The sequence below is a fragment of the Gossypium raimondii genome, chromosome 13 (genome assembly GCF_025698545.1).
Source record: "Gossypium raimondii isolate GPD5lz chromosome 13, ASM2569854v1, whole genome shotgun sequence".
NCBI classification, from domain to species: domain Eukaryota; kingdom Viridiplantae; phylum Streptophyta; class Magnoliopsida; order Malvales; family Malvaceae; genus Gossypium; species Gossypium raimondii.
Genome location: NC_068577.1, coordinates 56,673,402 through 56,691,076, shown reverse-complemented (window position 1 = coordinate 56,691,076; position 17,675 = coordinate 56,673,402). Strand labels below are relative to the sequence as shown.

General features: G+C 30.0%; 2 protein-coding genes across 2 annotated transcripts; one reads left to right on the top strand and one right to left on the bottom strand.

The window, feature by feature from the left end:
* The first annotated feature begins 535 nt into the window (after window positions 1-535).
* Window positions 536-3,575, top strand: LOC105782915 (uncharacterized). Its single transcript, XM_012608009.2, has 2 exons — window positions 536-1,689; window positions 3,282-3,575. Exons 1-2 carry the CDS (start codon window positions 604-606, stop codon window positions 3,438-3,440), a joined length of 1,245 nt encoding a protein of 414 aa, XP_012463463.1. The 5' UTR covers window positions 536-603; the 3' UTR covers window positions 3,441-3,575.
* A 7,307-nt stretch (window positions 3,576-10,882) lies between these two features.
* Window positions 10,883-17,374, bottom strand: LOC105782916 (transcription factor bHLH35). Its single transcript, XM_012608011.2, has 5 exons — window positions 17,176-17,374; window positions 16,842-17,001; window positions 16,507-16,734; window positions 16,221-16,391; window positions 10,883-11,202 (listed from the first exon to the last, which is right to left on the bottom strand). Exons 1-5 carry the CDS (start codon window positions 17,262-17,264, stop codon window positions 11,113-11,115), a joined length of 738 nt encoding a protein of 245 aa, XP_012463465.1. The 5' UTR covers window positions 17,265-17,374; the 3' UTR covers window positions 10,883-11,112.
* Between the last annotated feature and the right edge of the window lie 301 nt (window positions 17,375-17,675).

Below are 17,675 nucleotides of genomic sequence, written 5' to 3'. Positions count from 1 at the left end.
AATCATACTCGTCTAAATTAATTATAATATACATTATTATGTGAAGTCAGGTTAATTTTTGCATAAGTTGAAACCAAAAACTAAAAAAGTTAAACATATACGGATTTAGTTTTTATATTTTTAAATCTTAGAAATTTTAATATTGATTTAAAGGGTAGAATTTAAATTTGTTAAGTTAAATTTTATTACTAATATTGTATTATATTTGATTTGTGGATTTAATGTTTATTTTCTAATTTGATTATTTTTAGGTTAATTATTTTTCAAGTTTTGACTCAAAACTGTAATAATATGTTTGTCAACTAAAATTTTGAAAATAATAGAGTTTAATATAATAAATTTAAATATAGAATAACCTTAAAGAATTGAATGGATATTGTTTAATTCGAAATTGAAATTTCAAAATTTTAAAATATACACTAAAAGATGTCCAAATCAGAGTAAAAGAACTAAATTCATAATTCATCATAATATAGGGACCAATAAAATAATTTTACCTATCACGATAGATTGGGTGCCCTAAGGCTGAGGCTTAAACCATTATACACGAATACGGATTTGATATATTCTCTTCTTTTGCGTCAGGCACGGCCACCGGCGGCGATGGAGTCTTTGTTAGCCAATTATGCTTCCTCCGACGACGATGAACCCCAACAAATCACTCACCCTCCTCCTCCTCCTCCTCCTAAAGTTTCCTCTCTCCCTCAACCCAAATCTTCTTCCCTTTTCACTAATCTTCCGCAGCCTAAACAATCCCTCAAATCCTTCACAAAACACCACGACGAAGACGGAAACGGCGGTGGAGGAGGTGAAGTAGCTGTTCGTGTTCCCAAACCTGCTGTTCCTCATCCCAAAAACCCATCCAATCTTTTCTCTCATCTTCCCCAACCCAAACCACAACAGCCACCCAATCCTCCTGTCGCCAAAAGAATCGTTCAATTCAAGCCTCCTATAAACCCCAATACCCACGTGGATTCCGACGATGACGACGAGGAGGAGAACGAAAGGCCAAAGCGGGGAGAATCCGAAACCCTAGCTCAAGGTCCTTCCGTGAAATCCTTTCTATCAAGCATACCTGCTCCCAGGAACTCCACTACATTAGGTGTTGCCCCTTCTTCGGGTTCAGGAAGAAGATCCATTATTGATACCCAAGTCATCCCCACGTCGACTTCATCTACTTTTGAAGACAAAAAGGAGGCAAGTATTGATAATAACCCACCTAATTATTCGAATTACGAATGGGGTTCGGATGTAAATGCTGGAACCACTGTGGGTTATAATAATTATGTAAATTATGATCAGTCGAGTGTTGATCAAAATTCAGGAAACTATGGAAACAATGATCAAAATATTGGTAGTTATGCAAATTATGCTGATTATAGTAGCTATCAATCGAGTAGTGATCCGAATATTGGGGGTGTTGATGCTGCTACTAGTTATGGGAGTTATGAGAGTTATGGGAATTACCATGTACAATATGAGAATAATTGGGGTGATGGGTCAACTACGGCTTCTATGTTGCCTGAGACCAAAGGGATAGCTGACTTTGGGGTGAAAGTTAAGGGAAAGAGAGGGAGGAATGATTTACCAGTGGAAATTGTTGAGGTGAAGCAGGATGATCTTACGAAGAATCGGCCCAGGGAAGACCAGGTCAAGATGACTGGAATAGCTTTTGGGCCTTCTTACCAGGTATTGAACTTCTGCTTGTTTGATTTAGGGTTTATTTAATGATATTTGCATTGCAATTTCTTTACTCTTTCAAACAAATTGTTATACTACCTTTCTGTTTGGTCTGTCTTGTGTCTTATCTATTTATTGCACTTGCTTGTGTTGCTTTTATGGTATGCTGTTCTTCATTTTTCTTTGAGTACACGGATTTGGGGATATGACCTCCAAGGATTCTCCACATACGTGTAAAAACTTAGAAAAGAGTAACCATATTTAACAGTCACACCTGAGTAACATAGCTTTCATATGCTTGATAAGTTACAAAATAGACGTGATCAATGAAATCATTAGATCCTGATTTAGCATGTGCTAGTTGTTAGTCTTTTCCCTGCAGCTAAAGTGGTAAAGGTTTTAGGTTCAAGTAGATTATTTCCACGAGATCGATCAGTAGTATTCCTCCGCTTAAAAGAAACAGGTTGTCTGGTTATAGATTGTTGTGATAGTAAAGTTATTTAAATTTTGGGGTCTAGCATGTAGAAGTTATAAATGCGGTGATCCAAGCACAGTAGGGATATTACTAAGTTACTAGTAAAGTTGATAGAGATATAAATGTCGAAGATATTTCTGCATTGTGAATATTGGAGCGTCTTAAACATTGGTTAGTAATAATTTTCTAATGTGTCACCTCTTTCAGTGATGATAAATAAAGGTAACAGAGAAGTAGTAACACCATAGATGTGAATGTTTGCATTAAGTCTTTTAAAGTATTAACAAAACAGAGCATCATCTAAGACTAATGATTACTAACAAATCCTGATTAAACCTTAACAGGACCATTTAGTTTTAGATATCCACTCTGAAAATTATCACACCTCAACCTCTTTATGTGTCCCTAACACGTGGATGTGTGCACCTGACAAAGAAAAGGAAATTTACTCCCATTGACATTAGTATAAACTGATAATGCTCACAGTGTCTCTATTTAGCTTATTACTTCCAATTTGAATAAAGAGGCTTACATTATGCTCTTCTTACTCCTCAAAACTGAGATTATGTTTACCAAGTCCTTGCTCTCTTTGTTAATTTGAAATGTTTTCGTATATGATTTTCATTGGTTGTTGAGGAAGATGACTACTAGGCTTTGTTTGGTTTACCAAATTATAAATAAAGATGGGAATAATGAAAGAAAGAGCAGTTTGAAGGATAATGGCATGCCTGGCAGAATAGATGAGGCATTGATCAAAGGCATAAAAGCAAAAGGCATAATCTGGGATCTTCAGACTGAACCTAGTTTCAGGGAAAGCAAAATTTTGATAACTATGTTATAAGTTATTTCATTTTTCTTTTAGGATATAAGTTGGTTCTACTTTTTAATTGTTGTTCTTCAAGTATCATAGATAGTTTAGTAATTGCAGCTTAGAATCCATCGGTTTAGAATGTTAAGTCCTTATGGTACAGAATATGAGTATCATAGCACCCTATCTGGTAATGCCAGCTTTTCAATTGTCTGTGATGATTCTGACCCTAGCTTTGAAGCCCCTAAATCTTGTTCTTCAACTTCTTTTAATACCCTTTAATATTTGTGGTATTTACCATCTTTGCTTTGCGTGTAGCCTGCTTCGTCAAAGGGTAAACCGACTAAACTTCACAAGAGGAAGCATCAAATTGGTTCACTGTACTTTGATATGAAGCAGAAAGAGATGGAGCTGCAAGAGAGGCGATCTAGAGGTTTGCTCACTAAAGCTGAAACACAAGCCAAGTATGGATGGTGATTTTGTAGTATTATTGATCTCCCCCTATGAAACACACCAATGTTGTTTGATCTTGTTTGTTTGTTTATTTACTTGCTTGTATCTGAGACTAGGAAATAGTGTCAATGATATGCTCTAGCTCTACTATTTCTTCAAGCTGCATTTACTGTTTGGTTGGTTCAAGAAAATTTTCTTTTACAGCATTTTTATTTTAAATTCAATTCTGCATACTACATAAGTTTTTATACCCGAGAAATATTTGAAAATGTTAAGTATTTGAAAAGAAAAAAAGGTAATATGATAAGTGCTTTTTGTGTCATGAGAATTGAGAATGTACATGTCAAAATTTTAGTCAAAACTTGAAAATTTTAAGATTATAAAACAATTAATCTTAATTTATTAAGGATTTGTATTGATTAATTAACTAATAAGTTGATAGAAATCTCATACAAAATAATATTCAAAATCATTCCATTAATAAAAACTTGATTTTACATTAAAATCTTGGAAACAATTAATGTGACTCATATAACTTTGTTTTCTTCATGTTCTTCCTCCATTTTTGCTAAACATTTAAATCAAATAATCTAAATTTTAAAGCAATAATATTTGATGCATTTATCGGTGCATAAGTTCAATGCCCCATCAGTGTAATAGTATGGTCCCTCATCATTAAATTAAACAAAAAATATGATCTAAAAATAAATATTAATAATTTTATTTAAACATAATTAAATGTTGTTTGTATCAATTATAAATAAATATTAATATCTTTGAGATTCGGATCTATGGTTTAGGATTTATGGTTTTGGGTTTAAGAGTTTATGGTCTTGGGTATTTGATATATAGGGTCTTGAGTTTAGAGTTTAGGGTTTTAGTACTTATTTATATTAAATTATGGTTTAATTATGTTCAAATAAAATTATAATTATTTATTTTAAGTCTTTCACCATTTTTATTTTATTTGATGATGAAGTGTTATGCTATTATTCATTGATGGTGCATGAAACTTATGTGCACAAATTAAACCATACAACTTAAAATATTCTAAATCTTAAACACAAAAATTTTCATGAAATCACCATACAACTAACAATTTTCTTTCACAAAAATAAAAATCGCCTAAATTTTTGGTGGTATTATGAGAATGCAATATATTAACCAATAATCAATAATTCAAAATTATTAAGATAATTAATCTTAATGTTCTTTAAAATTTGTATTAATCATCTAAAAATGTTAAGAATATCATAAAAAAAAGCAATAACTTAAAATTATTCCATCAATAAAAACTCAATCTTGTATAGACATCACAATCTTTCACAATAGAAGCCATGATTATAGTTTTCTAAAGATAAACCAATAAAGTTGAAAAGAAAAACTTTCCTTTTATTGTCCTCTTCCACTTTTGTCGCTGGTGAGGCTACCAACGGGTCTTTGATGGCTTCTTTCGCCAACAACGATCCTTCCTTCCCCTCCCCTCCCTTCTTTTGTTTCTTCCCTTCTCGTTATTATCGATCTGTCAGATTTAGTGAAGTGTAGTATATTCGTATTTGTACACTTATATTTTTTAAATAAATTGGTTTAATAAAACATTTATTGATTACATTAATATTATTTGTATATTATCCTTAACGGTTTTTGCACGGGAAGCAAAATGAAAGTAAATATTGGTTTATTAACTATCTAACATTTAACTAAAACTAACGATATTACGCGGTCGGATTATAATACAAAAAGATAACTTGTATTAATAAATAATCTAAACATGTCCTTAATCCAATCGGAAACGAGCAAATTAATTGAAAAACTATTATGTCGTCTATTAAGTTCAATTGAGGAGATACTTTTAGAAGATAGAGACATGGAGATGACTAACTGGATTGACAATATATCGAACAGGACTCTAGTAGAATAGATCCTAGATCTGTTCATGGATTTATTTACTTGTGGTGTTTATAGTGTGACATACCTTAATATTGAGTGGATGATGGACTATGTAAGCGTGACTTGTATATTTTGATGTAAGTAAAAGCCAAAATTCAAGTAGATAAAGAATTAAAAGTAAGTGCGTTGGGTATACGACTTCTGCAGTATGTAGCATTATTTACAATAGTGGAATTCACAGCCCAACTAAAAGGTAAATGATATCCTCTCATCGAATTTACATGATGATGAAAAGTAAATGTGACCATGAGTCGTTTATCTTTGTGATAAATGACTTGATTACTATTCGATAGTAATTGACTTTTCATTAAGAAAAATGTAATAGTTATCATGAGATAAAATAGAATCATATTGGGAGAATAAATTCATCCCCAAGAAATTAAAAATATCGTATGTGGGTAACACATTTATGACAAGGTTGTTCGACGAGCACTTATTAAGTAATCTTCATAATGGTATGTAATTAGGGAGAGCTCGGCCATGTTACTATAGTGAAATGATTTTGTGACTAAATGAGCTTATAATTAATAGACGAAAAGCTGGAACTTAATTATAAATTATTTGAGCCTTAATTATATATGTTCAATTGGTCCCTCCAGTAGCTCGTTGAAATTAGAAATGAATGGAAATGATGAAATTAGAGAAATGGGTCGCATTCACAAATGAAAGCGTTTTCTCACTAAGTATAAAATTACATAAGAATTAATTTAAAGTTTTCGAACTATTATTTAATTAATTAAATAATTGAAGTTCAAAAATGAAATTAAATTAACTAGTCATTATGAATCCACTGAATAAGGAAATTAGAATATTTTCTCATTGTTTCTTTTACGGTAAAATTGTTATGATTTTAACAGAATTAGAATTGAGTTGAGAAAATTATTTAATTGAGAAATTAATTTAGATAATTCAATTAATTGAATAAATAATATTGATATTGAGAAATAAAAAATAAGTATTGAGTTGAATTAAATTATAAAGTGCTAGGTCAAAAGTTTAAGACACACTTATAATTTAACTTAATACATAAGAGGCCCAATCTATCTCACATAACATTATATGAGAGGGGCGATACCCCTAAGAGAATCTAAGAGGGTGTTCCCCCCTTCTGAGTTAGACTAGTAGAGTATTTTCTAATTAAAATAATATTATTTATTTAACACTTATTCAATCAGGATTCTCCTATTTCTGTATAAATAATGGTAATTTATTTACTTGGAATAAATTCTATTTTTTAGGAATTGTGATTTTTACCAGTTTCTATTGAGAGAATTACTTTTCTATTAAAAATAATAATATCGTTTATGTTCTGTGTTTGATTTATGTTGCTCGATCCCACACTTATGCAATTTGAGGTAGAGGCCGATAGTAGAGAATGTCGTTCGGTTGAAAGACAGGATCAACCTGAATCCGTCTCGTACAAAGTATAAATATTTTTCGGTAAAGTTTATTACTATGATTATTACAAACCGGCTCAATTTAAAAAATTTTAAATTTCTGTTGCAACTGTAAACCGTATTTTTTCAACACGGCATTGGGTCTTTTTTTTAGCCTCGCCGATTCCTTTGCTTTTGTTAACCTTATATGTTGGTTTTTTGACCATCGACAGCATGAAAGTGCGAGCCTAAAAGCTTTTTTGGTCTCTCCCCCTCTCGCCTTTTTTTTCCTGTTTGATTCGTTTGCGGCATAATAATTTGTCTGCCTCAACCTATTTGGCGGTGATGGAATCCATGGCCACCCCAATGTCATGGTGGTTGCTTTCTTCCTCCGGTGCGAGTGCTGTTGCAAATGTTTCCGTGTTTCCATAACGACATTGTCTGGAGTTTTTTCCGTTTTCTGTATCCATAGTCCCTCCTCAACCTATAAATAAAAAGATAATGCACTTCAACACACTCAAATCCACGTCCTCCTGTATTGACAACAATACAATACCAAATCATATGAAACTATTTTGTAAGCCTCCTATTACTGTAATATTATGTAGCCAGCAAAATAAACATATTTGAAACATGCTCAGATTTAAGGAAAGGAAACGTGAAGATAAATCAGATAAGAACACAGTTTGAATGCAAAATATAAATATATATATATATATAATGATGTTTCCACGTGGTTCTAAGCATTTTGGAGTTTTGTTTAGATACTTAGAGTCATATGGGAAACATGATTTAATGTGTGATGGATGGGCACACAAAATACAGAATGTTTGGGACCATTAAATTGAAAACAGAAGTACAACAAAACAAAAACAAAATGCTACCAGATTCTACATTAAATCATGTTTTCCATATGACTCTAAATATCTAAACAACATGCAATAAAACAAAAGTTACCTACTTTTTTATATTTATTATTTTCATTGTATTCTAAAGAAATAATATATTTTTTTGTCACTACATTTGGCAATTAGGTTCATTTTGATACTTGGTACTTTTTTTTTGTTCAATTTAGTACTTGAACTTAACAACTAAATTCATTTTGGTCTTTGAACTTGGATTTCGCTAAAACTTAATGATGTGACCAGTGTTCTTAGAACATGGCTAGATTGATTAGGCAGACTGATTAGACCAAGAACAGTCCAGTGTACTGGTTCAAACAAAGGCGTTGAACTGATTAAACCAGGAATTGCTCAGAACTGATAAAATTAAAAACTAGGATAAAAAACCGATAGTTGAATCGATTTAATAATTTTTAAAAAATATTTATGAAATTATATTAAATTTTCAATTGATGTGGCAAATCTCAAAGTGCCACATCATCAAAATTTTTTATATTTTCAAATTCAAGAACAAAAATGAATCCAGTTGTCAAGTTAAAATACTCAAGTAAATTTAATTTATCAAAGTTTAGAATCCAAAAATTATATTATCCCTATTCTAAAAGATATATCTAATGATCCTCTTAAGAAATGTTAATAATAAGAGTGGGACATGAAATTGTCAAAGCTTCTTATCATGCGAGAACCAACAAGTACTATTGGATGTAGTGATAAAGTATATTGTATTTTTAATGGGAGAATTCATGTTCGAATTTCGTAAATGACATTATTGAGAGGGGCAACCATTGATCTCCAAAAAACGTAGCATTCACGGACAGTAAAATGAATATAAAAGATACCTTGATTATATAAAAACAATGAAAAGATGAGACAATATCCCTTGCATCTTTGTTTTCATAATTTATAATTGATATTTTTATGAATAACTTCGAATTTTGAGTTCGTAATACTTTTTACTTTTACATAATTGAACTCATATTCAAGCAAAATTAAAATAGTTCTAAGGAGAATTTATATATAGTGAGATTTAAGTCGAATATATTAAATGACAACTCATATCATCTTAAAGCATTAAGGCTCGAGAATCTCAACTTTTACTAGCATTACTAAGATCTCATTGACTACTCTTACATGCTTTTAGGATATCTAGTTCCAAACCTAAAATAGAATAAATAAGTCGAAATATCAGCAAAGGGGTTCCATATTCCTAATTTCTTTAACATATGAATTTATGTGCAATTAAAATTGCAGTATGCATGGTGCTATCAAATGAGCCCTAATTCTTGCTCTAAAATATTGTCATGGGATTAAAAAAGGATATGGGAGTGAATAAGGTTTTTAGAATTGGATTGGTGATCGAATTGATCAAGTCATTGGTTTATCCATCTAATTGGTTCCATCAATTAGATCAAATCTTCCAATTCGATTAAATAAATCATTAAAAATATTATAAAAAAATTCGATTCAACTGGACCATACCGATTCCCGAATTAACCAGTCTAATAGTATTCTCCAAACTAATACCTCAATTTATTCTCAATTCAACCAATTAATCTAATTCGATTCAAATAACATCAACACATCCAATGCCTTTGAAAAAAGAGATTCATGGGAGTGTTGGGAATGGAAAAAGCATTTATATAAATGAGTATAAATGAGTCCCTAATGAAGACAATTTTAGAGTGACCGTCTTTCAGGGTGTAGGCACGAGGCTTTCATGGTGCATGAGCTAATTGATCAAGCTCGAACCTATTGGAAACTGGACTTGCTGATTGGCTAGCTAGATGCTGACAAACTCAAAGCCATTCCCATCGAAAAAAAAAAGGACGATGGTTTGATTTTACATTTCACAAATGCAACACCAATTGCAACTTATTGTAATGTAATTTGGCATAAATATGGTGACACCATTTTGACTAAAAAAAATTGGAATTTTTACTTCAAATCTTTGATGAGTTTTAGTAGCAATTTATTGGATTGAGAGGTGGAAATAATTAAATTAAGAACCTTTTGAATCATTTTAATATAATCAAATTTCCTTAATTAAAGATATCTGATTTCTTAAAAGAATTATTCTTAGAAGATATCTACTTTTTGATACAATGTCTAAAACTACTCATAACCTCTCCCCAACCCATAAATAGGAGGATAATGTGCTTCAGTACATTCGAACCCATGTCTATTATTTGATTTAATATTGAAGACATGCTTGAACTAATTTCAAGGGTATTAACATTTATGTTGATTAAAACTTTGACAAGTCAATATATGTCTATTTAAGAAAGGTTTGTTTATTGATTAAAGTACGAAATTGAGAGCACTTATCTTGTTCACTTTGAAAAACTTATTTTAATGTATATTTGTTGTAAAACAAACTATTCTTCTTCGTCTTCTTCTTCTTCTTGCAACTAAGCTTTCAAGGGCAAAATCTTAGTGTAGAGAGTGATCTAGTTAATGTATAAAACTGAGGTTGCAACTTGGTAAGAGAGTTGAATTTAAATAACATCTTGCACGGAAGATTAATAATGAATTACTCTCTAGATAAAGCCAGAAAAATGTAGAAAGTTTTTTGAATTGTGTCCATATTGAATTTTAATTCTTGTAGTTACTAAAATCAATTGTAACTTAAAATGCAACTAAAAGGAAAACATCAATGACTTTCATACACAATTGTAAGAACACAACAAGAGACAATTCAACTCTGTATAGAATAGGGATTATTGAATTGTAAAGAGTAATGGAAACATCTAATTGTTTGATTTATTGTAATTATACACTGTAGCGTAAGTAATTATCCAAAAATAGTTGACTTAATTATAGAAAAAATATTAATATATATATATTTTATAATTATAGGTGTTTTCATCCATTTTACAATTTGAATCTAGTATTAATATGTGAACCGGGGTGATATTCAAGTGAAACCCTCTTAACAATGTTGACTTCAAGATTCAAATTTGATCCAAATATCTAAGAAAAAGTCTACATTTACTTTTTCCAACCACTGTTAGTACAACTTTGCATTTTTAAACAATAACTTAACCATATTAACCCGAGACGATAACTTTGGTTAAATGGTACAACTACACTTTTAATTCCTTTTAACTTATGCCCCTAAAACTTTTTAATTTTATGCATTCCAATCCTCCAATATAAAATTTCCGACTTCATCATTGCCTTTAACAAAAGATGATTTAGTTAATCTTAAAAAGGAGAAAAAAAAACAAAAAACAATAAATGAATTAAGGGGAGAAATGTTATTCTATTGAAATTTCAAACACAGGACATGGAAGCATACACTTATTTTACAAGATGATGATGATGGGACTAAGGGACGTAGAGATTTCAAACATAAAGACTGCCGAAAACTAAAGACTCTACTTAGGACGAAGAAGGAAGGAAAAAGGAGCATGATGAAAATGAGGTAAATTTGACAGATTTATTATTATTGTTATTGTTATCATTAGCTCACATACTCATTGGACTTTGTGGATCGTTCAGTGCTGCAATGGCTGTTTCAATCTGCACCTTTAACTCATCCTTCTCCCTTTCATCAGCCTGCATTTTTATGTCAAGCCCAAAACCAAATAAATGATACTAGAATTTATGTGAATATATATGTTTCCAAAACAAATTGCTATATTTAAAAAATAATTTAGAGATAATAAAGTGAATTAGTAATATACAGTGAAATGAGTAATTTATGGTAAAGTGAATTAGTAATATACAGTGAAATTAATTACATTGGGATTTAAATTTTTTAAGTTTAATTTAGTCCCTGAACTTGACAATTGTTCTTACATTAAGGATTGAATTTTTTTTTGTCCAAGTTAGTCCCTAATATTTCCTTGAAAACCTTAAAGTTTAAGCCCTAATGTGAGAATAATTGCCAAAGTCAGGTTCTAATATGAGAATAATTGTCAAGTTTAAGGACTAACTAGGACAAAAAAAACTTAAGCCTCAACGTGAAACTTGTTGACAAATTCAAGCCCCAAATAATTATTTAACCCTACAAAAAATCATAAATTTCTAGACGTGTTTAACTAATAAAATATAATTATAATTATCCATTAAAATAAAAATAAAAATATACAAAAATTTGAAAGTGGTCATTACTACCTCGAGTAATTCTCAACAACCCAAAGAATTTGAGCAAATAATTGGTATCTTATTTACACTCAATTAAGTTAGCTTTATTAATTATAATGATTATTCAAATATGACAAATCTGTAATTATAAGTAATTATACGTAAATTTAATTATCAAATGGCTTTTAAATACATCTTAAAATCAACAAGTGATAAACAACTTGAAACAAAAAGAGTAAATTACATCTAAGGTCACTAAATTATTAATAAATTTACGTTTCAGTCACTTAACTTCAAAAAATAGTAAAATGATCACTAAATTATTTGAAAGTTTTCAGTCATTGAATTATTCGAAAGTTTTCATTTAAGTCATTGAAATGTTAATTATATATATAAGTCCAACTAGCAAGCTCCAAACGATGAGTCAACGATATGTATGATGGATCGATACCATTGACAGGTAGAAGAACATACTTTAAATCTAAGTAAATCTAATAGCCAATGCCGAAGATCAGAGAAGAAAAATATTTGGATTTTGGTTCATAGATTTGTAACGTTCAAAGTCGTTTTATATATAAAAAAACCCTAAATTGTAAAAAAGAAAAGGAAAAAATACTTTTGATTGGTGCATACGATGTGAATAGAAAAAACCGTACAACAATTATTTTAACAGCCCAATGACTTAAATGAAAACTTTGGAATAATTTAGTGATCATTTTATAACTTTTTTAAAATTAAGTGACCAGTACATAAACTTACTAATAATTTAATATTGGGTTGTATTACAAAATTCTGTTGAAAGCGAGATGTGCGGCTATATTTGAGCATAGCTAAGGTTTATCCCTACTTTACTCGGCAAAAACAAAAAGGGGAATTTAAAAGAAAAAGGGGTAAGGGTTTGGCAAATTTCCCAGTATTTAGGCAATTGACACGTTCTTTCTTCTTTATCTTGCGGAACCGAATATGTGGATGACAGAAGGATGCATAATTTATAAATTAACATTCCAAAGGATTCATTCATATTTTTTTTCTAAATAAAAAATCACTTATAAAGTACCTATACTCATGCTTTTTAACTTTAAAGCAACCTCTACCATTATTTTGGAAGATTAAACAATTTGCTTATAAATAATATAAAGGTACCAAAGAAAAACCTTAATTGTATTTATTTATGAGAGAAAATAATGATACCCTAAACCAAACCTAACCAAACCAAAGCTTTGAAGTCTACGTATAGTGATGTGAAAATATTCAGAAAATGATAAATAAATTATGGAAATTTCGAATTGTTTAAAAATTAATAATAAAGACAAAATGTGAAAATAAAGAAGAGCAATTATGTACTGTCAATTTTCATTTTTAGTATACTGACATTTAAGAAAAGGAAATGTAAAAAGGTAATGTGTTATTAAACCATGCGCATAATATATTTTGTTTTTCACATTAGATAAATTAAATAAGAGCACGTTTTAAATGCAAATATATATTTTTATTTAACACATGGTGGTTCCTTGTGGGAGTTTTGTTTAGATATTTATAGCCACAGATATATATATATATATATATATATATATAAAACATGATTTAGTGTGTTGGTCCTATTATAGTGTGATGGGTACAAAAAAAGGCATAATTTTGGCACTGGAAAGTTTTGATAATTACGAATTGTATACGGTAGGGAGAAACAAAGAAGAAGAAATAAAACAAAAACAAGATGCTAGTATATTCTACAAGTTTTCAATGCGGTCCATACTCCTATCATTTATGTGGTGCATGTAGGGACAAAATCAATGATCTTGTATAAAAAAATTAAATAATTCTTTTAAAGAAATAAAAATATATTTAACAAAATGTATTAATTAAACAAGCAATGATAGTTGTATACCTACTCTTTATATTTATTATTTTCTAGAAGATATATACTAGTATTTTAGTATGCTAGTTCTTATAACCCTAAAACCCCACCACAATTTATTAAATATTTTCTTCTCTATTATTGCTTAAATGAAAGATACTTTAGAGTCATAATTATTAAAGAATTTAATTAGGGGTAAAGTCAAAAAATTGCTTTAGAAATTAATAAATTATATTTTTTTAGGTTAAAGTGTGATTTTATCATTATATTAATTTGTAATTTCATAACTTTTGAAGAGATTAAATTTCACTTTTACCATTTTAGGGAAAACCAATAGCCTTATATACCCCCGTCTACTCCCCTAAGCAAAGCTAGCAGGTTGTTTTAGAAAGGGTTATAATTGAATTATAATATATTTGGGAGAGAGGCAACTTAACATTAAATTTTACTGATTCTGAAGGGGATTTTGAGGCCCTGCCCACCTCATTTAGCTTCTCCCTTGAACTGGCAAGGTTTTTTTTTTTTTTAAGCGTTAGAGGGTAAAGTTTGTTAAAAAAATCAAACCCATGCTAATATAAACTAAAATACAAACACAATATTTATCACTCAACTTTAAATTCAGTTTACAAACTTGTCATCTTTTGGACTCTTATTTGAAGGGATGCCAATTATAAATCATGATCCTTCTCTAACATACATATATATACACAGGATTTATAACCATAGTTTATCATGGAGTTACCCAAATGGACATGATTGACACAGTTGACTAGAGGCATACCAAAATTTATATATCTTTTCTTTTTCTTCATGATATACAAAAGTTATATATCTCGAATTAGAAAATATTAAAAATAGCATAATCGATCATAGAAGACTGATATATTGGACGTTTAAAGTGGGGAGTGATATGGGTCCTTTCACTTTCCCTTTTCCTTTCCTACTTTAGTTTTTGTGTCGGAACAGGTTTTATTCGAACACCCTGGATTTCACTTACCCCAAATTCTGTCCATTTATATTATACAAAACAATTCATTTATTTTATAGGATCACCGTGCATTTTAAAAAAAAATATATAAGTAAAATTTAAAAATTAACATATGCCCTCTTTTTTACTTTTTACTATACTCTACATTAATATGTGATTACCCCAATTATGTTGATAGAATTTTTTTTGAATAATCTCATTATAAGTTTTGATCACATTTATTATTTTTTTGACACAATATTTAAAACTATCCATAATCACTCTCTAAACCATAAATAGGAGGATAATACGTTTCAAATAAGATTCGTACTCTTGTATTGGCAACAATACACATATTAATCAAGTTAAGACACAATTGTCATGTTTATAAAATTTTTAAGCTCCAATGATAATGTAATAAATAATTTTTATTTTGTATCTATATATAAAGGATTTTAATTCAATAAAAGGATTGGTTTAAAAATCAAATTATTTAGTAAATTAATTTTTCTAAAAAATACTTTTTATTTAAAATATAATTACTAAAGTAATTAACTACATTCTTGTCTCTCTCTTTTGTTTTTTTCTTTATTTATTTTTCACCTATCTTAAATTAGTCTATAAAAAATGGTAATGGATGATCCACTTTATTAAAGTTTCTCTATCGGTTTCCAAAATTTTAGGCCCCACGTTTCTGGCCGTTTTTTTTTTTATTTGATACCCCTTCTAACTATGTGTTGTACGCCACCACTTTTTTAATAATTTATTTGTCGTTACTTAATCCAGTTATTAATGCTTTTAATTTTTTTATCACAAAATATTTTACGGATGAAAATGTTCACTATTTTTTCCCTTAAATAAATTTGGATGTTTTTAATTAAAAGTCTAGACGAATACTATTAATTATAAAGAGGGTTGAGATTGTTGATGAGATGTTAATGAGTATTCAACTAATGAAATCAACCCAGATTAGTAAAACACCCAGATTAGTAAAACTTGTTTAATTAACTTATGTTAAGTTTGGTAATAAGCATTGTTGTTTTAATCTGTCTTTTCTTCTTTTATATATAATTATAGGTGTACTAAGTTGTTTTACAATTTAAGCTAAATTTTATTCTAGTTGAAGTGATATTAAAATAAAACCTTTCCAACAGTGATGATTTTAAGATTCGAACTTAATCTAAATACTTAGAGAAGAACTCCACTATCAGTACTTCTAATTTGTTGGTTATTTTTTGAACTTGTTTTAGTACAAGAATTAGCATTAAACTATTTTTAATTTCTAATTTTCAGTCACTTACATTATTTGTTTTAATAATTAAAGAATTTATTAAAGTTTTACTGTTTTTAATGATTGAAGAATTTATTGAAGTTTTATTTTTAATTTTAAGTTTAAATTTATACTAATTATTTTATTAGATCTGTTAAATAAGTTTTCCCTACTATTATTATACTAAAAACAGAATATTAATTGGTTATGCTAGGATCTAAGTTGCTTAGAGAGTTAAATTCGATTTTTCTATTTTGGTCTTAAATAATATATTGCCCATTTAATGGGTAATTGTTGTTTCGTACGACGACACAACTAACAAAATAAATATAATATTTGACCCTGTGAAAGGGAACGAAGAACAACAGTTCCAGAAAGACGAAAAATGGACTTACCTCAACAAACACGGTTTTCAACAGTTTACCGGAGACCGCCGTGATGTTGGCCGTAATAATTTTAAGCTTCAATGATTCAAATACCTCGCATAGTCTAACCATCGTGTCCGTCTTTTTGCTGCAGGTTATACTCACCACCATTGTCCTTTCTCCCATGTGCGTCACTTTCAGCTTCGAAAATTCAAAGTGAAATCCAAAAGGAAATACAGTTACAGGTGTAATTTTGAGAAAAAATAACTAATTACATGAAACAGGGAGAAAGTGAAGGGGGAGTTGGAGAGTGTACTTCAAGCACTTCAATAGGGCAAGCTCTTGATCCACCATAATCAAAAATGTTATCGAGTTTAGTCTTCTTAGATCTCAGCCCTGGTAACTCTTGATCATATTCGAAACCTGGATTTTTCTTCAGTTTTCCCGATTCTAACTCGCTGATCTCGGCCTGGATTCTACCCTCTTGATCGTGCAATTCTTGGATGTAATCAATGGCGTCCTTAATTATCGAAGCCTTGTCCATCTAAATCGATTCAAATCAACAACATCAAACTAATTAAAAATCAATTCAGAAAAAATAACAAAAAAACAAACATATATTCACAAATCTATGACGATTTGATAACATACTTTGCTGATGTTTGGAACAACAGCTCTAAGAGCAAAGAGGCGTTCATTAAGCTTTTTCCGTCGGTTTCTCTCAGAGACGATGTTCTTAGCAGCAACGGAAGAAGCTGCTCCGTCAGGAGAACTCGAATCATAGTAACCGGAGAACTCATCAATTGGCCAACTGCATCAATTCAATTCGATTCAAATAATTAGATTCATTTTTCTTTTCTCTTACTGTTTTCTAATGTACTAATTGTCTAACCAAAGGCAATTCACTTTTGGTGAAAATTAAAATGGGTAAAAACACCCCAAAAAAAAAAATCAAAAAAATTGTTGTGAAAAGGTAAGAAGGTACCTATATTCTTCATTTTCAAGGAAATATTTCGTCTCCCAATAATTTTTGTATTCATCACCAATATTCTCAATATTCTCCATGGCAAGCATATGTGAGAGAAAAAATAAAAGGACTGAAAGGAAAATGGAAGGAAAGATTTTGGTTTTTCTCAGTACAGAGCTTTGGACAAGTGAAAATGAAACGAAATTTGAGGGGGGAAGAGATCGGGGGGATTGGACATTTATATCACGTGGACTGTGTTGATTAACCGTCAGATTCTTCTGTAGACATATCAGAGCCGTACAATTTAATCCAATCCTGTTGGGTTAAGGAGGACCGCGTATGTATGAGAAGACCAAAACATCAGTCTATGTTATTGGACCGTGTAGTACACGCTCCTTTAATAATTGAATCTTTGGCTTAGTTTCTTTCCTGGTTGTTTTGTAAACAACTCGTCAATTCACGATTCACATGTCAGATGTATTATATAAAATATTTTATATTAAAATATTAAACAGGAT

What these genes read in the sequence shown, in the direction of transcription:
- LOC105782915 (XM_012608009.2), top strand. Translation starts at nt 604, where the DNA reads ATGGAGTCTTTGTTAGCCAATTATGCTTCCTCCGACGACGATGAACCC. An exon ending in CTTTTGGGCCTTCTTACCAG is followed by an intron (nt 1,690 to 3,281) that starts GTATTGAACTTC and finishes CTTTGCGTGTAG; the next exon opens with CCTGCTTCGTCAAAGGGTAA.
- LOC105782916 (XM_012608011.2), bottom strand. Translation starts at nt 17,264, where the DNA reads ATGCTTGCCATGGAGAATATTGAGAATATTGGTGATGAATACAAAAAT. An exon ending in GCCCTATTGAAGTGCTTGAA is followed by an intron (nt 16,392 to 16,506) that starts GTACACTCTCCA and finishes GAATTTTCGAAG; the next exon opens with CTGAAAGTGACGCACATGGG. An exon ending in TGAAAACCGTGTTTGTTGAG is followed by an intron (nt 11,203 to 16,220) that starts GTAAGTCCATTT and finishes ATAAAAATGCAG; the next exon opens with GCTGATGAAAGGGAGAAGGA.